The sequence below is a fragment of the Antedon bifida genome, chromosome 5 (genome assembly GCF_963402885.1).
Source record: "Antedon bifida chromosome 5, ecAntBifi1.1, whole genome shotgun sequence".
NCBI lineage: Eukaryota > Metazoa > Echinodermata > Crinoidea > Comatulida > Antedonidae > Antedon > Antedon bifida.
The window spans coordinates 2,505,807-2,533,056 of record NC_136230.1 but is presented as its reverse complement, the minus strand read 5'-3'; the positions used below and the strand labels follow the sequence as shown (position 1 = coordinate 2,533,056).

The following is a 27,250-nucleotide window of genomic DNA, read 5'->3' as shown; positions in this document are numbered from 1 at the left end:
ACAAAATAGTCAGCCAATAGATTTTTGGTTGAATTTATTTTTATTTGTTTGAACCATTTTATAAGTGAAAACATTACTTGTATTCATTTTTTTTCTACTGAAGTGATTTACTTTATTAAAACTACTAAATAACCTATTTAAAGTCTGATTTAATTAATCTTCATTTTTCATGTTTTTGGGGGACACTTTTTTTGTTAAATGGAAACTCATTTTAGATTTATTTTCGAAACGGTCAAATTCTTAACTTTCTTTTTTTTTCATTATCACAGATCCAACACAATGAAACCTATTGTGAAGCCACCCCACACCAGTCTATTGATGCAAACAAAGGCTACAATGGCTTGTTTTTTCACTCTTCTCTGGTGTTGCCAAAGCAATGTAATTTTTAGATTCTGTATTGTCTGGTGATGAAGAATGCACCATCAACCCCCGGTCGTTGCGAACTTCAAAAGACGGTTTTATCACCTCTCTGCTTGAATACCCCTCTGCTTTTCTGCTTTTAGTAGTGTGGTCAGCGATGAAAAGATTATACTAGGTGGCAGCACAAAATTATGCCAGATTATGTTAGGCACAATTATAGCAAGAAGTCACCAAAACACATGGTGTAAAGAGGGGGAATAATTGAATATGTTGTATGTACCACAAACGAAAAGCAAACAAACAAAAGGGTTTTTGGCAAAATTATGCTAGATTTGGTTAAAATTATGCTGGATTTTTTTCGATAAAAATTCTAGCAACAAATCATGGGGAACAACCTTTTTCAGAATTATGCCAGATTATGCTAGATTTTCTAAAATTATTCCTAGCATAAATGCTAGATGCCAGATGGGTCAAACTTATGCTAGACGCCATAATTATGCTAGATTTGGCCACTATATGGCGTTTACCGTCAATTTGAGGCGCGGAAAGAGGAGAGGGGGAAGGAACGAAAAGGGTAGAGGAGGAAGGCGCGGAAAGGGGAGGGGAGACACGGAAAGGGGACGGGGAAGACGTGGTTCTCTTCACATGATGCATCTATATTTATCTTCCCAGGATTTTGCTAATTAAACCAGTAGAGCAATGTTAGTGGATTATTTTTCCATTTATTTTCTGCTAGTATGATTAAATCAAAATTTCAAATAACATATACAATTTCATTTAATTTGCATTTTTGTCAAGGCATCACAAAACTAATTTCTATAAGCGCACAAACCCATTTCAGCACTTTCTACAGTTACTGTAGCTTCCGGTAGTATTACACAGTACCAGTAGCTATAATTCATTCGTACAAATAGCATCACTGGTTTGCGTTGTGAAAAAATTCACAACCAATCAAAAAAAAGGAATGTTTGAAAGTTATAGATTCACTTATGAAAAAAACATGTAAAAAAAGGTACTACCATCTTTCTACTACTAGATTAACAGACATATCAGTAAACACTATATAAAGAGTATAGGGAGCTTCTTGTGACAACCAACTCTGTCCAATGAATAGAGCGAGGAATCACATCCAAACTACTGTATCTCGCATGCGCACAATGACCTGACATGACATGACCTAGCTTGATACAAGGTCGTCACAAATCGAAAACTCCCTATTTGTAAATCAATACAATTATTAAAATGAAAAGAAATATCAATTAATATGGAAAAACATCATTAAATTACAAATACTGTGTTATGTTTAAGGTTCTAGGTGGCATATCACCCTTGTTAAAAAGATAACTATTTTGGCACATATGGCGTTTCATACGTATAATACTGAAAGCTGAAATCAAATCGCCGACTGGTACATAAAATGTATTTTATACATAAAAAAACAATTAGTGACTTGGGTCAAGTCTAATACATACTGTGTATGAATATCAACATTATGTTACTTTGGCGATAATAAAAACAATTTTAAATTTGTGTGGTATGACACTGAAAGCTAAGAATTAATATGAAAATTTAAAAATATATGAAAATGGTGACATCGACAAATATGAATGATATTGATAACAATGACGATTATTAATACCGATCCTAATAACATTATAACAAATTTGAATTAAACAATTTCACAATGAACCAGTTCTTAGGAATGTGTTATTATAATTTGGTTATATAGATAAATATGATGATCAGTGCTGGCAAATTCCTGCTGTTAAAAATATATTATTTACTTTTCGGTGAGCTTTCACAAAGGTACTCATGTGAAGATATTGCAAATGTTACCAATTGGAATGTGAACATCTAAATATGGCATCAAATTAGTTACCTCTTATATCATACGTTGTTAGTTAAAATGTGCGTAAAAGATAAAATCAAGATGTATTAAATCGGATGAGACTGGTAATTCAGCGTAAACATGTTTTTAAATTATCTATAGCGCCCTCTATTTTTTTTCTATTTGGCCACCAATATCAGTTAATTGTTTGTGTCATGAACACAAAATCATATTTTTTTTTTATTTGATCAACCCTGTTTTTCAATTAATTGGACAACATTACAAATTGTTTAGGCCTTAAATGATAATGCTGATATTGAACCATATTTATCTAATAATGCTGCATCATACTGGTTAACCTGTCTGTGATTCTGAGTTCCAATCATGACTAAAACAATCACCTCATGGTTGATTTACACAAGGAAACTGCCTTTAGTTAAACCAGTTTATGACTATAGATTTTCTTTTCTAGCTGTTTTTGGTTTATTGAATTTGTCTCCTGTGCAAAAAAAGGGAAAGAGAAAGAAAATTAGGTTTACTGTTTTTAAAATTTCCAAAAAATAATAATTACCAATATTTCCTGGGTTTGGGAATTGTTGACAAATTTGTTTAAATTATTAAATTTAACACAAGAAAACATACCTTGTCCTTTAAACGAAGCCAAGCTTGAAATACCGCTGTCCTTGGATACAACAGACATTGTGTCGCCCTCATCGGAGTCTGATGAATTAATGTCGTGATCTGTGCTCTTTATGTCCGATTCTTCCATTTGTTCCACTTTTACTTCATCTACAGACTCATCTGTCAAATACAAAAGTTCATGAAGTATGTCAAAGGCAAAGAAACTCTTAACCTAATGTTTAAACTCTTAACCTAATGTTTAAACTCTTGACCCAACGTTTAAACTCTTAACCTAATGTTTAAACTCTTAACCTAATGTTTAAACTCTTGACCCAACGTTTAAACTCTTAACCTAATGTTTAAACTCTTAACCTAATGTTTAAACTATATTTTACTGCAGTTATTCCAGTTAACTACATTTTGTTTAATCTTTAACCTGCAATTATTTATCAAGCTTTTTTAAAATATAATCCTACAGTACACACTATATATACTTTTACATTGAAACAAACACAACTAATATGGTATAGCACTGAAGTAAAAAATGTAGTTACAGTACTGCAGTAACTGCAGTAGAATCATTTTTACACAGCCTCTAAACAATACTACTCAAAACACAAAAAGATGAGATATACTGTATTTATTAATGTAAGGAAAGAGGGATTGTAACAAATAGTGAAACCACTTTTGACAAAATCAAAATTTTATATGAATGGTTCAATTACTAATGATGAACTCACCTGAAGAATCTACTTCAGGGTCGTCATCTGAAAGAATAACTGTTTCTGTTGGTTCTTGTGTTGATTTTCGCTCCGCATCCTAAAATATAAAAGCATATTACAAAAGTAACAAAAACAATTCTGAATGAAATTAAAATAAGTTGGTATACATTCATTTCAAATTGAATAGACCAATCTCATTGTGCTAATAAAAATAATAATTTAATTATTTGAGAAGACAAAAACTTTACATACATCAAAACGTCGTTTGTATGCAGGATACTTCATCTTTTGTTCAGTTCTTGCAAGGACCATTTGTATTCTTCTCTTTAAATTTTCCCAATCCACTGAATGAGGCTTGCCTTGTTTCCACAGCTTCTCTTCAATCGTTAGTGCCTCTTTGAAATTCTCCTCTGCACTCCGCATATCACCTCTGTGGTTGCGTTCATAGTAGAACAGACCTAATAGGTAGTATGTACGTGCTGTGTCTGTATGAATGCCTAGCAACTCCATACGCCTACTCGCACACCTTTCTCCAAAGTCAATAGCATCTTCATATCTGTGCAGAAAAAGAATACAAATATGATAATAGGCCTGTGCCTAAAGTTTTTATGCACTCTTTTGGGATAAATGTCACTTTAATATTATTTTATATTATCAATTATGTTAACTCCACCTATTTTAGGAGACATAATTAATTGTTTTGAAAGTTCCAATGTTGTTTCTTTGTTTTGTTGCTTACTTTCTTGGTTAATTTTATCAAATTTCTTTTGATGTATTAATAACAAATTAAAGTATATTCTGGGGACACTATTAAAGGGGAACTTTCCTGTAAATCAAATGACAATATGTTTGTCAATGCTTACATGGGACACTACTTTAAAGTGGAACTTTGTTGAGTCCCAAAGATGTTTCTTTAATAAGTGTTAAGTATTTAATTCAGTTAAAGAAAAACTGCAAAGTTACTTGTTCTCATCTCTCAATGCGAGTGCTAGATTTCTCAAAGTCTTCAGATAACCCTCTTCATTATCAATAACCATTTCATCCTCCACACGTAAAGACCATCTGTAATATTCAATAGCGTTTTCTCCTTCTTCCAGCTGATAATAACATGAACCAATATTTGCAAGGTAAACTGGAATATCAGGGTGATGTTCTGATTGGGTGAGATCCATTCTTAATTCGTATGCCTTGCGGTAAAATTCTAGCGCTTCTTTTATTTTGCTCTTTTCACACAAAGCATTACCTTGCTGAAGCCGAGATTTGTTCAATATCAGATCTGCCATAGTGCTGTAGAATCGAGCTGTATTGGTATTCTTCAGCTTCAGTTCTTTCAAGAGGTCATATGCAATCTTGATTCTCTCAACAGCTTTGTCAAAATCTTTCAAACATGTGGTACAAACATTGCCCCAGAGTTGGTAAAGCAAATTCAATTTTTCTTTTTCAGCATCAGTGAGAGAATTGACATGCTTTGCTGCAAAATATTTTTCGGATTTCTTTCTGAAAAACTTTGTTGTAAGTGACATTTGATCGGAGGTTTCTTCTGGCTTCTTGGTTTTCAGAAGTTCCTGTTCAGCTGCTTCTAGCAATGGTAGAATTTCTTCATATCGATAGTTAATTCTTGACATCTGCAATCCTTCATAAGCTGACATTTCAACAAACTGTAGAAGATTGTGACTTTCGTACTCAAGTTCACGTTGAGCTTTGAAAAACTTCAATCTTTCTTTAGTTGAATAAAACAACTCCACAGTAGACGAAATTACTCGCCATTCATCAGTATCAACGCTTCTCTTTTGTTTTGGCAGAAGCTTAAGAAGCTCTTGAAAGTTAGCTGCATCTTCATTCTTTCGTTTCATTGCTTTCTTGTATCGTTTCTCACTCAGTTGTCCAATTTTCTTAAGCTTCCGGAGAAAGTAACCAATAAACTCTTGCTCTCCAATTTCGTATTCACTCGTGACAGACTTGTCTATTTGAGCAATCTTCTGAAGGAATTGTCGCATTAGCAGATGCATTCCATAACGCACATCAGACTTGTGAAAATCTTCATTGTCATCTATGGATGTTTCAATCAGGTTTCTGTATTTAAGATCCTGAAGTTGGAGGTTCACTTCAACTCGCTGTGACCGTTTCATTCCAAGAATTGCCATAGCTGCTCGACTTGTAAAAGTACCAGGAACAGTAGCGAGTCGAATCATGCGGAACTTTTGGTTGTCTGGTAAGCTGTCAATTGTGTTCTTCAAGCAAGCTTCTAAATTGACATCTCCGTAAAATCCCAGCTGGGTGACCTCATCTGAGCGATTCTCCAAATACTCAATCAGTTTTTTAGGTGGAATAGTGTGGTCTTGCAGACGACTACCTGTTACTTTCAATGCCAATGGACACTTGCCACAAATGTGTACAAGCTTTTGTGCTTCTTCATCAGATATATCGGTCCTACCAGCGTAATACTGCAGGATGTCTCTTGCATCATCGTACTCCAGTTCATCTGCTTTTATAGAAATAGACTCCACACATTTCTCGTAACGTGCACGAAGTGTTCGAGGCAGCCCCATTCTGGTTGTGATCAAAACCTTTAGACAGGTGTTCCCACATTCAATAATTCTTTCTATAAGTTCAACAAAGTTGTTGTACACGTCATCCTTTACTCCTTCTTTTGGTGTTCTTAGAGGGCGATCGGCGTTGTCAAACAAAAGTACAGCTCCGCCTATAGCATGAAAAAAAAACATAATTATAATTACAGTACATTAAGAAACAAATACTCTTTGGTATTGCAATCTTCCAGACAAACTAACATAACAGAAATTACAGACTGACCGCTGGTTATGTGTGGGGGGGGGGGGGGGGGGGGGGGTGGTTGCCGGGGTTGGTATTCCATAGACCATAAGTTACATACCAGCTTTCTTTGGTTTGTATTTTTTCAACTTCCAAATCAGATTATCAATATCAACCAATAAAGTTGTATCTTCACCCATGGTATGCAAAACTGCGTTAAATATGCTCTCAGTCGATGACAGCTCCCGGAGGTCAACAAACAGCAACTCATGGTACTCTATCTGTCGGTAACATGCCTCCTTTGCTAGCCTAGTTTTACCCATACCCGGAAGTCCACTGATGCAGATTGTTGCCACACCATCGTCGTCATGTTTTTCTCCAAGGAGATAAAACAATTGCTCAAGACGATCTTTCCTACCAATAAATGGACCCTCTGAAGCTGCAGGATGCTTCCGATAATGCCTAGCAATAACGGCATATTCCGAGTTGTATTTATTAAGCTCTTCTATCAAATCATTCCGCCCAATCTCATACAGGATGTGTCGTAGTAAGAGAGTATCCCCCTCGTGGAAATGATTTCCTTCTTGTAGCTTATCGAAAAAGTCGAACGTATCCTTAATATCCTCATAATTTCTAGCCCCAAGTCTGTCTTTGACGAGTGATTTTGCCGCCTTCAATTCTTTACTAGTAATCTCGTTCGCAAAGCAAACGATAAGCCATCGAAAACGACTAATTGAGCTTGGATCGTTTGACGACGCCATTTTATTAGACCTGGATAACTTGCCTAGTGTTTGTTGTGTGGAACCATTGAAGCGTAACGGTTTTAAATAGATGAGGGTCGGAAAATAATTCTAAAGTAATTATTCAATGAATAAAAGTGTACAATCCACTTAGGCTCACAATCCATCACACTATTAATTTTACTGTTGTACACAGAATGCCACCGGTGTAAAGGTGTAGTCTAACTTCCAAATAAATATGATTGAAAACGGTGAATTGTTTTCCGTTTCTACATTTTAGGTGATTGCGACACTTTCCGAAACCTTTTTTGCAGTGCCTCGATCGACTCGATGATAATTATAATGAATATTACCTTGTTTACTTACTTCTTTACTTGTAATCCCTCACAGGCTTATAAGCCCCTCGCAGTTATCATGTCATATTGTACAAACTGTGAACTTTAATGGATGGTTTACCCAAGCCTCATAGCCTATTTTTTAAAACAAATTTAAAGAACTAGCTGAAACAACATAGTCAGAAAGACCATTCTACAAAAGTACAACTCTAAACGAAAAAGAATTTCTTCTCAAGTTTAAAGATGTATTGTCCCTTTGACTAATTCCAAAAAAAAATTTTAAAAAAAGATTTCGAAAAAAAGTGGGTCATTTTGAAGTATCATAATACCTGTAGTTATTAACTTTCACCAAAAATTAGTCGAAAAAAAAATGATTTAACTGAAGTACGGACGTTTTTTTGTTCAAAAAATAACTTTGACTTCCAGTCAAAGTTTTCAATCAAAACATATCTCATCTCATAATGCAACGCGCTTGTTTGGCTACTCTGTATGCATAATCATAAAACTTCCTCTAGATCTGTGTGAAAACACCTTCTCAACCGTGATGAGTTGTAAACAATCCTAATTAGCATAAATCTTTGTTTACTTTCGTTCACGACGATTTTCCAGACGAACCTGTTAATTACGTAAACTTTTTGTTTTTGGCTCGAATTTTCGACTTAAAGTGAATAACTTTAATATTACTTTGATATGGCCAATTTAAATATAGAATATTTTGACCTTTACTTTTTGTGTTTCAAGGGACAATACATCTTTAACTTTGCTCGATGGAACTTTAATTTATACCTATGTCCACGGGTCCTTAAATCGACATCAAATTCAAAAACAAAATCACTTGAGACAGACTCCATACCCTTTAGTTAAATAATGTACGATACACATATTATTATAATTAAATTAGTTTTTTGTTTTATTTTTGTGGGCCTATTTAAATCTAGTTTAGACAAACAGATGGAATCGATCGATTAATTACTTGTAAGCTCACCTCACGACGCAAACGGTCGATGTGATGGTCAAACAATGGACCTATAAATTATTATTAGGTCCATGGTCAAACCAATAATTATTTTTTACCACCATGATAAAACCATGGACAGGATCAACAGTCTTCGAACATCTTAACCACGAGAACCCATTACGTAAGTTGTTTATCAACGTTAGCTAGCTCGGCGGCATTTAAAAAATAACCTCCTTTCAGAGACTGTTTAACAAGATGCGTGAATTGCCGATTTGTAGGTGCCATGGGTCCACGGGGGTACCACAAGGTTGCGTACTCTCACCTTTTTTATTTTCTATTTACACTCATGATCTTTTAGTTTCTATCGACGATTGTTACCACTATAACAGGGCTTATTAAAAACAAAACAATAAATTAAAAACAATAACAGTCTAGTATCGTTCCATTTAAATGGTGTGCCGATAACTGGTTATTAATCGTCGGTTTTAGACAAATGTAATCCAGTTAGTCTGGTTGCCTGTGCTCCTGGATTAAAATCCTGGATAAAACAGCCACACTACTTGTGGTAAAGTCGATAAAAAAAACATTCGTATTCAATAATGCTGAACTAGATTGGTACAAAGTATGGAAATAAAAAAAGTACACAACTTTAGACACAAAATAGAATTGCACAATTTAACTTTAAATTACTGCACAACATTTCGACCTTGTAATAAAAGACTTCAAGAATGGAAAATAGGAGAAAGCGATATACCGTATATGCAACAGGTGGAACAAAGAAATTGAAAAGTGCATTCCATATGCTTGTTGAATGTAAAACAATTCAAAATATATGGCTTAAATTTAACGCCCTCATAATTAAGTTTTCTCCTACAATCAATCAATCAAATAAACATTTATTTCTTTCATATTCATATTTGAGTAAAACATTATAATTTCTGATATTTCGTATATATTTTTTTTTTTTTTAGAGTTATAATACAGTAAATCATAATGTATGAAAAAAGGTGATTCAGTTGTATAAAAAATGAAAGAGGCAAAAAACCCAAGAAAGTATCGATCAATTGGAAACGAAAATCCAATTGAAAACTTGTATATTGGGAAGCCATGTACGAATACTATCAATTGGTCAAAAATGATAACAGACACAAACAAAGTTGTAAATGGACTTACTTCATTACTCATATTTTGCATTTAAAAATAATGCTTATAGAAAATAAAAGAAAACCAGGGAAAACATAATGACGAATATGGGTGCAATTATATAAAAGCAGACAAAAAATGGAAAAATGTAAAAGCTAGCATTCTTAACATGATTTTTGTAATAAAACTTATAGCAATAAATTGTTATCTGTATATTACAATTTTAAAAATACATGTATATTGCATGTTACTGTACAGTACATTCAATTTTTTTATTGACAGTTTTTATTTTCCTTATTCTATAATTATCTTTGTGCCAAAAATGTAACTTTATAAATAATTTTTTACAAACACATTACAAAATAATTTTACATAATACCTAAGTTTAAGAAATTTGTATAGATTATTATACAAAACATATTAACATCTATATAATGTTATGTTTATGAAAAGGAGAAGAAATTGCAAAAAAAGTGGGTGATTCCATGAAAGATAAAACAAAACATTTGTTCTTTTGTTTCATTTTGTAACTGCAACTGTTGATTTACACCTTTGCCTTTAGTTTAGCTGTGCTATGACAGTAAATTTTCTTTTCTAGCTTTTAGTGTTGGTTCCTTGAATTTGCCTCCTGTATGCAAATAAAAGCATAAAAAGAAGATAGTAAACTAGGCGGGAAACTAGGTCTACTGTTTAAATAAATATATTGCCAATTGTCACAGGTTTGGGCCTAATCATAAACATTACCTAGTGTCATAGTAATGCCATTATTCTTATTGTACTAGCATATCTTCACCACTCAACACAAATTGCATAAGCTATGCTATCTTTTGTAAACAAGATGTGTTTTTCTAAATGTTCCTAAAAGGTATTGTGTGTTTGGTGGAGCTTAAATGATGTTGGAAAAATGGAGGAAAAGAAGAGAGAGAAATCATAGTTTCTTTTCAGACAATTGGTAATTGACATAACCCAAGAACCCCCAAAACATGAAAATTAAATGATGAATACAATTTTGTTGTTTTTTTTTTTTTGATAAAGTATTTTGGAGTATTGATAAAGTTTATTTATTTACACAGAAAGAAAAACGAAAAAAAATAATGATTTTACATATATGGAGAACATAATTTAACAAAATCCCTGTTGTCTGACAGACAATTGGCTTCTGATTGCCTATTTTTTTTCTTTAAATTGTAGTTTCTTCACATTATAAATAATCGTGTTTTCGGTCAAATTTTGGGTAAAAGTGAATAACTATTATATGACATTAAAATGGTATATTCAACAACAAAAAAATTGTCTAAAACCTAATTTCAGGGGGATAATTATTATACCTTTAAAAGAAGCCATGCTTGAAATACCATTGTCTTCGTCATCAGAATCTGAGGAATTACTATGTCTTCTCTTTCTGCATGATTTTTCCATTTGCAATACTTTGCTTTCATCTACTGACTCATCTGTGAAATATAAACATTTATTAATTTATTCAAAGGAAAATAAGCTCTAAACTGGTAATTGCTCAAAATAAAAATAAGAGGAAGAAGAAAATCTACAGGTTTTAAGCTGATCTACTTGATATGAAGATGTCAGACAATTGATTAACAAGTTTGAAAAGAAACACAAGGATCAGTTATGAACCCTTTAGTTAAATCTAAACAGGAGAATGCATCATCAACAATAATATGTACAATATTCCTGGATACACTTATTTGAAATTATATTTAATAATTATCAATCATGTTGATCAAAAATTAATAAGGAGTGAGTGCAGCTGGTAAATCCACCTTTGACACACCTAACTTGCTCTATAAAAGGCTCAGGTAACGATTCTTACTCACCCATGGTTTCTGTTAATTTTTTCTCCGCTTCCTAAAAAACATAAAATGCAATTATTTAGAAACAAAAAAATACACTTGTATCAAAATCGTGTTTATGCAAAATACTTGATTAGTTAGTTTCATTTGTAATTGAACCATTTCAATGTGCTTGGGTGAAGGATCAAATTATGTAAGAAAATGACACCTACCTTAAAACGTCGTTCATATTCTGGATAATTCATTTTTTGTTCAGTAATTCTTGAAAGAACAAATTTTATATCATCCTTTAAATTTCCCCAATCCACTGAATGAGGCTTGCCTTGCTTCCACAGCTGCTCTTCAATCTCTAATGCTTTATCAAAATGTTCTTTTGAACTCTTCATATCATCTTTCTTTTTCCTTTCCATGTAAAATAGGCCTAAAAGGTAGTATGTACGTGCTGTGTCTTTATGGATGCCTAGCAAATCCCAACGCTTTGCTGCACACTTTTCTCCGAAGTCAATAGCATCATCATATCTGTGCCAAAAATTTGCAAATATGATATTGGCTATGAATGACACGTGCCAACTTTGAATCATGCCAAAAACAATTTTTCATAAGTCATAAAAGACACTTCTATTGAAAAGCTACTAAAGGTATAATCCTATAAAAATCATTAGATTATTCATGACAATTATTAGAAATGTTACAAAATATGAGATTTAATGTTCAAAAAATTATAAAAGTTTGATTATGATATTTATAAATTATACATTGCATTAAGCAAGACACTTAATTTAAAAATAGTTTTGAGCATAAAACATGAAACATTATTTGTGAGAAAAAGGCAACCTTTTTAATAGTTATTCCCAATTATGCAAAATTTATAAGCTACAGTACCTTTTTACATCTCGATATGCAAGGGCTAGATTTCTCAAAGTCTTCAGATAATCTTCTTCATTATCAATAACCATTTCATCTGCCACATGCAAAGACCTTCTGTAATATTTAATAGCATTTTCTCCATCTTCCAGCTGATAATAACACGAACCAATACTTGTAAGGTAAACTGGAATATCAGGATGATGTTCTGATTGTTTGGTGAGTTCCTTTCTTAATTCGTATGCCTTGCGGTAAAATTCCAGCGCTTTTTTTATTTGGCTCTTTCCACATAAAGCACCACTATTCTGATGCCGAGATTTGTTCAATATCAGATCTGCCATGGTGCTGTAGAATCGTGCTGTATTGGTATTCATCAGATTGAGTTCTTTCAAGAGATCATATGCAATATAGATTCTCTCATTAGCTTGGTCAAAATCTTTTGAACACATGTTACAAACATTGCCCCAGAGTTGGTATAGCAAAACTAATTTTTCTTTCTCAGCATCAGTTAGAGAATTTACATGCTTTGCTGCAAAATATTTCTTTTTGAAAAGCTTAGCGATAAATGATGTTTGATGAAGTGTTTCTTTTGGCTTCTTGATTTTCAGGAGTTTCTCTTCAGCTCTTTCCAGCAGTGGTAGAATTTCTTCATAACGATAGTTCATTTTTGACATTTGCAAACTTTCATATGCTGACATTTCAACAAACTGTAGAAGATTATGACTTTTATACTCAAGTTCACGTTGAGCTTTGAAAAATTTTAATCGTTCTTTAGTTGAATAAAACAATTCCATAGTAGTCGATATTACTTGCCATTCATCAGTTGTAATACTTCTCTTTTGTTTTGGCAGATGTTTAAGAACCTCTTGAAAGTTAGCTGCATCTTCGTTCTTTCTTTTTATTGCTTTCTTGTATTTTGTCTCACTTAGTTCTCCAATTTTAATAAGCTTCCTTACAAAGTATCCAACAAACTCTTGCTCCCCAAGCTTGTATTCATTGATGACAGACTTGTCTGTTTCGGCAATCTTCTGAAGGAATTGTTTCATTAGCAGATGCATCCCATAACGCACATCAGACTTGCTAAAATCCTCATTGTCTTCTATCGATGTTTCAATCAGATTTCTGTATTTGAGATCCTGAAGTTGAAGGTTTACTTCAACTTGCTGTGATCGCTTCATTCCAAGAATTGCCATAGCTGCTCGACTTGTAAATGTACCAGGAACAGTAGCAAGTCGAACCATGCGGAACTTTTGGTCGTCTGGTAAGCTGTTAATTGTGTTCTTCAAGCAAGCTTCTAAATTGACATCTCCACAAAATCGCAGCTGGGTGACCTCATCTGACCGCTTTTCCAAATACTCAATCAATTTTTTAGGTGGAATAGTGTGGTCTTGCAGACGACTACCTGTTACTTTCAAAGCCAATGGACATTTTCCACATAAGTGAATAAGCTGTTCTGCCTCTGCATCTGATATGTTAGTTCTTCCAGCATAATATTGCAGGATATCTTTTGCATCTTCATAATCCAATTCGTCTGCCTTTATAGAAATAGGAAATACATAATCCTGATAACGTGTACAAAGGGTTCGAGGCAGCCCCATTCTGGTTGTGATCAAAACCTTTAGACAGGTGTTACGGCATTCAATAATTCTTTTTATAAGTTCAACAAAGTTCTTGTACATATCATTATTTACCCCATCTTTTGGTGTTCTTAGAGGACGATCGGCGTTGTCGAACAAAAGTACAGCACCACCTATAGCATAAAAAAAAAACATAATTACTATCAAACAAACAATCCTTTGTTTTTGAAAAGACTAAAAACGAAATGTGTTTTGTAAGTAAATGTATTTCATTGAATTTGTACGATTTTGAGTTGTATTTTGTGCACACTACCATTTCGTAGGGTCTTCCTTAGCTTTAGCGCTCGCGGTTTTCTCTCTGTATGGTCTTAGCTTTTAGAAACACCCATCAATAGAGGGCGACATTAACAAAAATATTATACAAATTTGTTTTCGGTATTTAGATTTTTAAATTTTTTTTTCGGTTTGTTTTCGGTTGTTTACGGTTGTTTGCGGTTGTTTGTGGTTGTTTTCGGTTGTTTTCGGTAATTAGACTGACCCTAGTAAGACTCGTTGTAGCTGTGTTTGCGCAAACTAACCGCAGTAACATGTTGTGGTGACAAGCAGTTCAAATTTGTACTGTTAAATGGGTTGTAAGGATAATACTGTATACTGTACAGTAATTACAATCTGATTAATATTTTACAATTATTCAAATATATTTTGAAATGCCAGATTCGTAATTTGACGTTTTACAAACCCAATTGATTGAGATCTCAATGGTACAAAAACGGTTTTTAAAATTGTTTAGTGGAGCAATTTTTAGTGTGCTTGACTGGCGCAAACATTTGCCAACCACAGACAACTGGTTTTTTAATTTTCAATTGAAGCAGAAACAAACATGAGAAATTTCGAAAAGAGAGACCCTGAGTGAGTCTGTTTTCGAGGTCTCTTCTTTGTTTTTGAAACAGCCCAAATTAAAATGTGTAGGCCTACATATAATATTACAGTATAATCATACCAACCAGCTTCTGGTTTGTATTTTTTCAACTTCAAAATCAGAACATCAATATCCACCATTGAAGTTGTATCTTCACCAATCGTATGCAAAACTGCATTAAATATGCTCTCAGTCGATGACAGCTCCCGGAGGTCAACAAACAGCAACTTATGGTACTGTATCTGCCGGTAACATGCCTCCTTTGCTAGCCTAGTTTTACCCATACCCGGAAGTCCACTGATGCAGATGGTTGTCACTCCATCACCATGTTTTTCTTCGCTAAGCAGACCGAACAATTCATCAAGTCGATCTTTCCTGCCAATAAATGGACCCTCTGAAGCTGCAGGATGCTTCCGATAATGCCTAGCAATAACGGCATATTCCGAGTTGTATTTATTAAGCTCTTCTATCAAATCATTCCGCCCAATCGCATGGAGGAGATGTCGTAATAAGCCAGTATCGCCTTCATGAAAATGATTTCCTTCCTGTAGCTTATCGAAAAAGTCGAACGTATCATTGATAGCCTTGTAATTCTCATCCCCAAGTCTGTCTTTAACCAGTGATTTTGCCGCCTTCAATTCTTTACTGGTAATCGCCTTTGCAAAACAAACAATAAGGCATCGAAAACGACTTATCGTGTTTGGTTCTTCATGAGACGCCATAGTGTTTTATATTTCGTTTTAAAACGAATAATGAAAAATATAGCTCGATAATTGCAGTACAACGCTTTGTTTAGACCATTGAAGCGTAACATGCTATTCTTGGTAGACAAAAGATATTATGAACGACGCGGAAATAATGTTTTTCCAAATCAATTGTTATGCATAATGTATTATAAATTTATTTTCACTATAGGATATCTTATACGCAACTGGAAATGTTTAAATCTACGCATTTCGGGGCTGGGTTGGGAGTGTGAGGCAGGGTCATGTTTGTGTAACGCTAGTGATATTAATGTGTGTTTCTCCCTGAATTTACAATTGTCTACAATAGTAGCCTATATTTCCTATAAGTTAAGTTTTTTTCATGATCATAAACACAATTTAGTATGGAGGCAAATACATTTAAAACATTGACATTGTGGGCCTATTATATGCAACAGTAGTCGATTGAATATTCAATGTATAGTATAAAACACTGTAGGCCCATAAACAGTTTTATTTTTCTGCTATTTGTATACAAGAGTCATGGTTGAGTGACACTGCCGATACTTCACAAATTGAACTTGATAATTATGTATGTATTTCACAGGGTAAATCTTGTAGCTCAAAAGAGGGTTTGATTATATACCTACATCAAGATTTTAATTACACTGTGAAATCAAGTGTTGTTCATTCTACTGAATGGGAAGGTCAATTTCTTGAAATAACAGGGAATAACTTGGTGAAAAACATACTCCTTGGTAATATATATCGCCCACCTAAAGATCTAAATGAAAATTACAATAGGTTTATACAGGAGTTGGTCCCTGAACTTACACGTTTTGACAAACTCAATCAAGAGATTATTATAACTGGAGACACAAACATTAATCTACTTAAAATAAATGAAAAAGAATGTTTTAGTAATTGTTTTGATACATTGACAAGTTTCAGTTATTTCCCCTATATCACATTGCCAACTAGATTTTCAAACCGAAGTGGAACTCTGATCGATAACTTTTTCTGCAGATTAAATCAATCATCAAATAGTGCTAATTCCGGTATTATGATTAAGAAATTCAGTGACCATCAACCTTATTTTCTATGTCTTGATATACTAAATACATCTCTTAAAAAAGCAAATCCTGTTCACCATGTTAAAAGTTATAATCATAGTGACATCATCAAATAGAAAACTCTGACATACTTTTAAAATTAGATCATGACCCTGCTACAAACCCCAACAGAAATTATAATATCATGAATAATCTTATAACGACTGCTAAAAATAAATGTATGCCTTATAAAATTGTAAAATTTAATAAACATAAACACAAAAAATCAAATTGGATTACTAGTGGAATAATCAAATCTATCAAGTTTAGGAATAAATTACACCTAAAATTAAAAAGAACACCAATAACATCAAATGAGCATGATACATTAAAAATAAATCTTAAAACATATAACAACATTCTTAAAAGTAATATTAGGACAGCTAAAAAAATGTATTATGAATCACGCTTTTCCAAATGTAAAGATGACGTTCGTAAAACATGGTCAACCATAAATGATGTTCTAAATAAAACAAAAAATTGTAGACAGTTTCCTGAATTATTTAAAGATGATGATCGATCAATAACAAATCAATTAGAAATAGCAAATAAATTTAATTTATATTTCACAAATATTGGCCCAAACCTTGAAAATAAAATCAATACTGACAGCTGTAACAAATCTTTTGAACATTTTCTCTCAAATAAAACAAATAACTTTAATTTTGAAAATGTAAATGAAGATACAGTTTTGGAAATTATAGATCAATTAAAATCAAAGTCAAGTTGTGGTTGGGATGGTTTATCAACGAAATTAATTAAATCAATTAAATCAATTATAATCAAACCACTCACAATAATTATAAATCAAATGATAAACACAGGATTTTTCCTGATAAACTGAAAATAGCCAGAGTTATACCTTTGTTTAAAAATGGTGATAACTCTTGTTTTACAAATTATCGTCTAATTTCGTTGCTCCCTGCAATATCCAACATTTTTGAAAAAGTAATTTACAACCAATTATATTTGCACTTTCAAATAAATAAATAATTTTATAGCAGCCAATATGGTTTTCGGTCAGGCCATTCTACGGAATTAGCTGCACTTGAGCTTGTAGATAAAGTTATTCAAGACATGAACAATTATGAAATACCAATTAACATATATTTGGACCTATCAAAAGCATTTGATACATTGGATCACAAAATAATGTTGCATAAATTGAATCATTATGGCCTTCATTCGAATTCACTTAATCTTATGAAGGATTATTTAACTAATCGTAAACAATATGTGGACATTAATGGAACTCAATCTGATATTTTACAGATAACTACAGGTGTTCCACAAGGATCAATACTGGGTCCGCCTTTGTTTATCATATACATAAACGATATCGCAAACGTTAGCACTATTTTTAAAACTATAATATATGCAGACGATACAACACTTTTAAGTACCCTCGGGACATGTAATCCAATTAACAACATTCTCAACATTGAACTTGATAAAGTTAGTGAATGGCTTAAATTAAATAAATTATCTTTAAATGTGTTGAAGTCGAAGTATATGATATTTCATATGAGTAAACATCGTGTTGATACGTTGGATATAGAAATTGACAATGTTAAGATTCAGCGGGTTCAGAATTTCAACTTCCTTGGTATAATAATTAATGAACATCTAAATTGGAATAGCCATGGTGATTATATTTCAAATAAGATTTCCAAAACTATTGGCATTTTAAATAAACTCAAGCGCTTTATCCCAGCAAATGTTATGAATATTTATAACAATACTGTAAATTTGATTACTGAAAAGGTAAATACACATTCTTTGAAAGGTTTTTCTACATATTTAAAAAATAATTTTATTTCAGAATATGATGATGTATGTTATATCCAAAATTGTTATATATGTAATAGAGATGGGTTGTAGCTGACCTGATATGATTTTGTTAATGTTATGATTTGTTAATTTTTAAATTATATTATATACAGAATTATATATTATTTAAAATGTTCGGGTGGCTTCCATGCATGCGGCTTTTGGCCTTAATGGAAGTCTCCCTGGTCCTTTTGTATTTTTTTTGCTTTGTATTTTTTTTTTCTCTTTTGGATCAAACAAACTGATTTGTGACTTGTGTGACTTTTATCGCCATGTTTTATTGATTCATTTTAATTAACATCTTCTTTAAAATGGTAAATGAAAGAAAATATGATTTAATTTTTTATTCTTATTATGTAAAAACGCATGTATTTTAACTACTTATTGTTGTCATCATGGTGATATTAGAAATTAAAGGGTGGAGCTGAAAACATTAAAATATAGTCAAAAGAGAATCTATGAAGAGACAAAGTTTTTTTAGTATACATTTATCCACTTCCCTACGTAAGTATGCACCACTTCTTTCTCTTCTTCTTCGGCGTATTTTTTGCTGTATTTGCTTTAAACTGCTTTGGACCAATAGTGGGGCTTAGTGTTTCCTCATCAGAATCTGATGAACTACTGTCATGTTTTCTCTTTCGCCCTATATCTTTATGTACTTCTGTATTTTGTAATGTCTCTTTGTCTTCCTCCACAGACTCATCTGTAAAATACACAAGATGTATTGTCATGTGCAAAGTTAGAAACTCCTCTAAACTCATCAGCAATAATACTAAAATAAAATCCATGTAAGACTGAAAAACCCCTTCCCTGACGAATCTTGGGTTTCATATGCCTGATAGGCCTATGGTAGTGATGATTTAAATATGTGTACAAAAATTAATGTACTTAGCTCTAAGAGTAAATGTTATTTTACTACTTTTTCTAGAGAGCATGCCTTAATAAGCTCATCTTTGTTTTGTTAGTGTCTTGATTGGCTAAAATTAATGGTATTTGAATGGATGGGGTTTGTAGAAAACGAACACATTGCCTAAAGCTACAAACAATGGGAAAATCTAATAAAACATTTCTGAAAAATCGAACTACAGTAGTGCTTTTGAAAACTGTCTTACAACAAAAATGCTAGTACAGATTGTCAGAGATAAGAATCTCAGTGAGACAAAGGGATGCAATTTGTCTAGATGTTTCACTATTAAAATGTATATAGCATATTTTTTATCAAACGCTTATAAGAAGAGTGTGAAGCTGATATAAAAACCACCTTTGACATACCTGAAGAATCTGTGTCGTCATCTGTGTCGGCAACTGTTTGTCTCCGTTTTTGTTTTCTCTTATTTAGGCTTATATCTTTATGTTTTTCAATATTTTGTAATGTGTCTTTGCCTTCGTCTACAGACTCATCTGTAAAATACATGGGCAATATAAGAAACTCTAAACTCATCAGCACTAATGAGCGTGTAGATTATTTTAAAAACACCTTTGACATACCTGAAGAATCGTTGTCGGCATCTGTATCACCAACTGTTTCGGCAACTGTTTGTCTCGGGGTTTTTTTTGGTTTTTTTTGTTCAGCCCTCTAAAAAATAAAACACCTGAAAGTTGTAACTATTTCTGTGTACAGCCTCCATATTTTTTCAAGTTTTAGCAATTTTAATGCGCTGTGGTAAAACGTTAAATAAAAGACATTCTACCTACATCAAAACGTCGTTTATATGCTGGATACTTCATTGTTTTACCAGTTCTAGTGAGAACCAATTGTATTTTTCTCTTCAAATTATCCCAGTCATCTGAATGAAGCTTGTGTTGCTGCCAAAGCTGCTCTTCAATCATTAGTGCTTCATTGAAATTTGTTTCTGACCTCTGCTTATCACCTTTCTCGTCCCTTTCTAAGTAAAATAGGCCTAAAAGGTAGTATGCACGTGCTGTGTCTTTATGGGTGCCTAAAAGCTCTACACGTCTTCTTACACACCTTTTCCCCAAGTCAATAGCATCTTCATATCTGTGCCAAGAAATAATACGAATATAGGTTATAAAATGTACAGAAGGTTGAAATTTAGGTTGTAATAATAATGGATTTTTTTATATTTTTTGACAGTGAGCAGTTTGCTTTATTTACATTTATTTAACAATAGAGAGAGAACTTCCAGTACCGTAAGATCTCGAAAAGAAGCCCATATGCTTCATTTTTTAGAACTCTTGGTGGGCTTCTTTTCAAGATTGGCTTCTTTTCAAGATTGGCTTCTTTTCGAGATGGGCTTCCTTTTGAGATGGGCTTCTTTTCAAAATTAATTTTGCAAACAAAATAGCGGGATTGAATGCTTTTGCATCAAGATGGTAGACGAAAGGGGAGGGTAGACAAAAGGTGACGGTAATTTATAAAAAATATAAACATCCACTTGGGTGAAACCCCAGCATACGCCATTCTGCTCATTAGGCCTATCGAAACTGAATTTGGTCCTGGCCGATAGACGGAGAAACGTTTATGACATCATTTTTAAACTTGTAATAAAAAAAAAAAGCTGATCAGTACGAAGCGAATGCACGTATTATATTTTTATTTGTCGTAAACTTAATTAAAACATCATATTTTATGTATATTATAGTATGTGTAGGCTGTGAATTCTCTTTGATTCTTCTAGATTCATTTAAAAAAAGCATATTCGTAAGTCTCTTTTAAGGTTTTGATTAAAGATTAATCAAATCAGACTTTGAATAGATTTTTTATAGATTTAATAAAGTTAATCACTTCCATAGAAAAAAAAACCCGCAAAAAAATCCATGTTTTCATTTATTTAAAGACCAAGCAAACTATTAAATTCAACCAAAAACCCATTAGGTGGCAGCCAATTTGACTATTTTTGTTTTAAATTACTCTTTTTTAGGTAAATCAAAGTGGTTAACTATTAGGTGACATTAAAATGGCATATTCAACAACAAAAATGTTAAGAATTATTTGTTCAGAGGGGGACAATACATCTTTAAGTGTTTTTAAAGAACGGCATCCTTTTTAACTTTGCTAAGACCTAGCATGGCTAACGCACTACCACGCCCATCAGCTCGCGTGTACATTGCTCTGTGGACTTGCTTGTGTCTCCAAATACACGAACCGTCACGCACTGTTACATTACTGTCCCCCTTCGTTTATCGTCCCGATACGAAAACTCCCTAATAGGATTGTTATACAATGCAAGCAGACAAGAAGTAGATACAAGATGCAATCGAAGCACTATTTGGAAAACAATAAACTGTAAAATTAATGATGAAGCTTGGTTGTAATGTCAATAATATATTATTGATTTATAATAAATACGATCATGCACGTTATCATAAGTCTACATCTGCCATTAAATTACCCAACTAACTCGTAACCATGTATTTGTATTGTCTACTATTTGATTCATATACAGTCTATCTAAAAAAGAAGCCCATTCTATCTTGAAAAGAAGCCCAGAAATTAGGCTTCTTTTCGAGATTACTTTTGAAAACAAAAGAGGGGGATTCTTTTCGAGATGGGCTTCTTTTCGAGGTTTACGGTATATTTTATAAATTTCAAAGCAAAGTTAGAAATATTAAACAAACTTATTTGTGAGAAATGTTTATAGAAAATACTATAATGTGGAGAATAGCAAGAAAAAATCATTTAACTGTATTCTTTAATATGCTAGTGTCCTGTTTTTATCGCTATGATATATGATTTGATGATGTGATTTAATTAAACTGTAAAAAATTAACAAGTTACTTGTATATTTTTACAATGTTGCCAAACCCTACTACAGCTTATCTAAGTGAACTTAATAGGATGTTTTTTAATTTTGTCTTTAAGGGAAAGGATAAAATCAAAAGAAATAAGCTAATTAGAGAGTATAAGGATGGCGGAATTAACATGATTGATATCTTCAGTTACATAAAGGCAGTTAAGATTAGTTGGATGCGAAGAATTCGTAACAACACTGGAATTCTCAATGTAGTTTTCAACAAAATATGCCATGGTAAAAAACCGAATCAATCCTTGAATACGGCTCATGCATGATTCAGAGGCTGTCGAAAAATATGAACAATTTGTTCTGGAGAGATGTTCTCCATTCATGGTCCGAGTTTATTGCTATTCATAATTCAACAGCATCTGCAAACTATAACGTACTAAAAGAACCAATATGGTTGAATGATTCGATTCTAATCAATAACTTTCCAATTTTTTACACCAATTATTATGAGTGTGGCGTAAGGTTCATAAATGATTTAATCTCGGATAGAGGAACCTTGCTTAGTTATGAAAACTTCAAAACACACTATAAGGTGAAAAAAAATAATTTCCTTAAATACTATGGATTAATTGATGCAATTATAACTAAATACCCTTCTTTGGGTACAGAAATAAATACTAAATTACAAAACCCAATAAATTTACCCATACTTGAAACCATAACCAAACCCCAAACAGGATGTAAAGCTTTTTATAGTAAGTTTATTCAAAACAAAGACTTAAACTGTAAAGCTAAACAAAAGTGGTGTAAAATCTTAAATGTTGAATTCTCGGAACATGAATGGGAAGGAATTAATGTTGCAACTTTTAATGTGACCGACAACATAAAATTACGATGGTTCCAATACAGACTTAACAACAGTATCCTCACAACTAAAGTCTACCTTAAGATTATTAAGTACATCGACGAAGATAACTGCTCTTTTTGTAACATTAGAAGAGAAACAGTTTATCATTTATTCTGTAAATGTAATATCAGTAGATGGATTTATAAGCAATTTTTTTTTTCAATGGTGTTCTCGAAATCTTGATATTCGCATATGTGTTTCGGAAAGTGAACTGCTTTTTAGTAATACACCATCCAATAGGATTAATTTACTTTTGTCAATACTAAAGTTGTATATATATAAGAGTAAGTTTTCGGGCCTCCTCTCACCCACCGGCCTCATAAGCTTTGTAAAATATTACTTTACAATTAAAAAGTTTAGATGTTTGATTAATAATAGAGCCGAAGAATGGGAAGAGTGGAGTGCCTGGGATAATCTTCTGTAACATAGATTTGTATCACTCTACTGACTTGATGTACACAATTGTATTTATTTTATAAGTAATACACCATCCAATAGGATTAATTTACTTTTGTCAATACTAAAGTTGTATATAAATAAGAGTAATTTTTCGGGCCTCCTCTCACCCACCGGCCACTTACGCTTTGTAAAATATTACTTTACAATTAAAAAGTTTAGAGGTTGATTAATAATAGAGCCGAAGAATGGGAAGAGTGGAGTGCCTGGGATAATCTTCTCTAACATAGATTTGTATCACTATTTTCTGACTTGATGTGCACAACTGTATTTATTTTATAAGAAGGTGTTTATATAGGAGAATTGATTATGTATAATTTTTCTTTTTTTACTCTGTCTGCTTTTTTTTTGTATTCCAATGTATTAAAGAAAGATTGAAAATAAAAAAAAAAAAAAAAAAAAAAAAAAAAAAAAAGTTACTTGTTCTCATCTCTCAATGCGAGTGCGAGATTTAATGTTCAAAAAATTATAAAGTTTGATTATGGTATTTATAAATTATACATTGCATTAAGCAGGACTATTTAAAAATAGTTGTGAGCATATTTTAAAACATGAAACATTATTTGTGAGAAAAAGGTGACCTTTTTAGTTATTCCCAATTATGCAAAATTTATAAGCTACAGTACCTTTTTCCATCTCGATATGCAAGGGCTAGATTCTTCAAAGTATTCAGATAATCTTCTTCACTGTCAATAACCATTTCATCCGCCACACGCAAAGACCATCTGTAATATTCAATAGCATTTTCTCCTTCTTCCAGCTGATAATAACATGAACCAATATTTGTAAGGTAAACTGGAATATCAGGGTGATGTTCTGATTCGGTGAGATCCACTCTTAATGCGTAAGCCTTGCGGTACAATTCTAGCGCTTCTTTTATTTTGCTCTTTTCACATAAAGCATTACCTTTCTGAAGCTGAGATTGTTTTCGTATCAGATCTGCCATAGTGCTGTAGAATCGAGATGTATTGGTATTCTTCAGATTGAGTTCTTCCAAGAGATCATATGCAATACAGATTCTCTCACTAGCTTGATCTAAATCTGTTAAACATGTGGTACAAACATTGCCCCAAAGTTGGTATAGCAAAATTAATTTTTCTTTTTCAGCATCAGTGAGAGGATTGACATGCTTTGCTGCAAAATATTTTTCGGATTTCTTTCTGAAAAGCTTTGTTGAAAGTGATGTTTGATCAAGTGTTTCCTTTGGCTTCTTGATTTTCAGGAGTTCCTCTTCAGCTCTTTCCAGCAGTGGTAAAATATCTTCATAACGATAGTTCATCTTTGACATTTGCAAACTTTCATAAGCTGACATTTCAACAAACTGTAGAATATTCTGGCTGTTGTCCTCAAGTTCACGTTGAGCTTTGAAAAAAGTCAATCTTTCATTAGTTGAATAAAACAACTCCATAGTTGTCGATATTACTTGCCATTCATCAGTTGTAACACTTCTCTTTAGTTTTGGTAGAAGTTTAAGAAGCTCTTGAAAGTTAGCTGCATCTTTATTCTTTCGTTTCATTGCTTTCTTGTATTGTTTCTCGCTCAGTTGTCCAATTTTTGTAAGCTTCCGGAGAAAGTAACCAATAAACTCTTGCTCTCCAATTTCGTATTCACTCGTGACAGACTTGTCTGTTTGGGCAATCTTCTGAATGAATTGTCTCATTAGCAGATGCATCCCATAACGCACATCAGATTTGTTAAAGTCCTCATTGTCTTCTACCAATGTTTCGATTAGATTTCTGTATTTGAGATCTTGAAGTTTGAGCTTCACTTCAACATGACCTGATCCCTTCATTCCCAGAATTGCCATAGCTGCTCGACTTGTAAATGTACCAGGAACAGTAGAAAGTCGAACCATGCAGAACTTTTGGTTGTCTGGTAAGCTGTTAATTGTGTTCTTCAAGCAAGCTTCTAAATCGACATCTCCATTAAATCCCAGCTGGGTAACCTTATCTGAGCGCTTCTTCAAATACTCAATCAATTTTTTTGGTGGAATAGTATGGTCTTGCAGACGACTACCTGTTATTTTCAAGGCCAGTGGACATTTTCCACATAAGTGTATAATCCTTTTTGCTTCGGCATCTGAAATTTTAGCTCTCCCGGCATAATAGGTCAGGATTTTTCTTGCATCATCATACTGCAGTTCGTTTGCTTTGATAGAAATAGAAAATACACAATTCTTGTAATGAGCACAAAGTTCCTGAGGCAACTTCACTCTAGTTGTAATTAATACCTTTAGATATCTGTTCCCACATTCAATAATTCGTTCTATTAGTTCAAAAAAGGTCTTGTACACGTCACCGGAGAGATCAGCATTGTCGAACAAAAGTACAGCACCATCTATTGCATAAAGAAGATTCCATTATTAATAGCTATTTTACTTGTTTTTTTTACTACATTTTTCAATCTAATTTAAATTTGTACGTACCCGCTTTCTTTGGTTTGTATTTTTTCAACTTCAAAATCAGAACATCAATATCAACCATTGAAGTTGCATCTTCACCAATCGTATGCAAAACTGCCTTGAAGATGCTCTCAGTCGATGACAGCTCCCGGAGGTCAACAAACAGTAACTCATGGTACTCTATCTGCCGGTAACATGCCTCCTTTGCTAGCCTAGTTTTACCCATACCCGGAAGTCCACTGATGCAGATGGTTGTCACTCCATCACCATGTTTTTCTTCGCTAAGCAGACCGAACAATTCATCAAGTCGATCTTTCCTGCCAATAAATGGACCCTCTGAAGCTGCAGGATGCTTCCGATAATGCCTAGCAATAACGGCATATTCCGAGTTGTATTTATTAAGCTCTTCTATCAAATCATTCCGCCCAATCTTATACAGGATGTGTCGTAGTAAGAGAGTATCCCCTTCGTGGAAATGATTTCCTTCTTGTAGCTTATCGAAAAAATCGAACGTGTCCTTAATATCCTCATAATTTCTAGCCCCAAGTCTGTCTTTAACCAGTGATTTTGCCGTCTTCAATTCTATATTGGTAATCTCGTTTGTAAAACAAACGATAAGCCATCGAAAACGACTAATCGTGTTTGGTTCTTCACGGGACGCCATAGTGTTTTATATTTCGTTTTAAAACGAATAATAAAAAATATAGCTCGATAATTGCAGTACAACGCTTTGTTTAGACCATTGAAGCGTAACATGCTATTCTTGGTAGACAAAAGATATTATGAACGACGCGGAAATAATGTTTTTCCAAATCAATTGTAGTATGCATAATGTATTATAAATTTATTTTCATTATAGGATATCTTAGCCTATACGCAACTGGAAATGTTTAAATCTACGCATTTCGGGGCTGGGTTGGGAGTGTGAGGCAGGGTCATGTTTGTGTAACGCTAGTGATTATTAATGTGTGTTTCTCCCTGAATTTACAATTGTCTACAATAGTAGCCTATATTTCCTATAAGTTAAGTTTTTTTCATGATCATAAATACAATTTAGTATGGAGGCAAATACATTTAAAACATTGACATTGTGGGCCTATTATATGCAACAGTAGTCGATTGAATATTCAATGTATAGTATAAAACACTGTAGGCCCATAATATTAATAATAAATCAATTAGATTAATTCATGAATTTGTAACCGCTATGCAGTGTTCAATCTAGGCCTCATTCACAGTATGATTATGATAATGTAAAATACGGCATAGTTAAAATCTGAAAGTTCCGATTCCATCCCCACATATTTTCTATAATATATTAACCTATTGACCTCAGACTGTGTACTATCATTTAAATATCAATTATTTATCATATGTGCAATAAAAGTGGGCTGTCCCCACAAAAGAGAAAAACAAAAGAACATTCCATATTTTGACTTATTATATTTATTTTTTTCGAAAAATGTTTACTAGGCTATAATATATTGATAGA

General features: G+C 33.0%; 3 protein-coding genes across 4 annotated transcripts; all 3 read right to left on the bottom strand.

Annotated features, from left to right (window-relative positions):
* Positions 1 to 1,062: 1,062 nt before the first annotated feature.
* Positions 1,063 to 7,077, bottom strand: LOC144841842 (uncharacterized). 2 transcript variants are annotated; one of them, XR_013612049.1, is made up of 7 exons: positions 6,422 to 7,077; positions 4,495 to 6,232; positions 3,784 to 4,087; positions 3,550 to 3,628; positions 2,831 to 2,989; positions 1,572 to 2,687; positions 1,063 to 1,541 (listed from the first exon to the last, which is right to left on the bottom strand). XR_013612049.1 is itself a non-coding variant. In XM_078698104.1 (6 exons), exons 1-6 carry the CDS (start codon positions 7,059 to 7,061, stop codon positions 2,641 to 2,643), a joined length of 2,967 nt encoding a protein of 988 aa, XP_078554230.1. In that variant the 5' UTR covers positions 7,062 to 7,077; the 3' UTR covers positions 1,063 to 2,640. The 2 variants fall into 2 exon arrangements, 1 of the variants encoding a protein (XP_078554230.1); XM_078698104.1 differs by having other exon boundaries at positions 1,063 to 2,687.
* Positions 7,078 to 8,994: 1,917 nt separating this feature from the next.
* On the bottom strand, positions 8,995 to 15,366 carry LOC144842286 (uncharacterized). The gene is made up of 6 exons (XM_078698716.1): positions 14,730 to 15,366; positions 12,167 to 13,898; positions 11,497 to 11,803; positions 11,309 to 11,339; positions 10,805 to 10,927; positions 8,995 to 10,104 (listed from the first exon to the last, which is right to left on the bottom strand). The coding sequence occupies exons 1-6, from the start codon at positions 15,364 to 15,366 to the stop codon at positions 10,049 to 10,051; spliced, it is 2,886 nt and encodes a 961-aa protein (XP_078554842.1). The 3' UTR covers positions 8,995 to 10,048.
* A 205-nt stretch (positions 15,367 to 15,571) lies between these two features.
* LOC144842285 (uncharacterized) lies at positions 15,572 to 26,422 on the bottom strand. The gene is made up of 7 exons (XM_078698715.1): positions 25,783 to 26,422; positions 23,984 to 25,694; positions 19,986 to 20,289; positions 19,779 to 19,866; positions 19,563 to 19,691; positions 18,795 to 18,993; positions 15,572 to 18,551 (listed from the first exon to the last, which is right to left on the bottom strand). The coding sequence occupies exons 1-7, from the start codon at positions 26,420 to 26,422 to the stop codon at positions 18,458 to 18,460; spliced, it is 3,165 nt and encodes a 1,054-aa protein (XP_078554841.1). The 3' UTR covers positions 15,572 to 18,457.
* Positions 26,423 to 27,250: the final 828 nt, after the last annotated feature.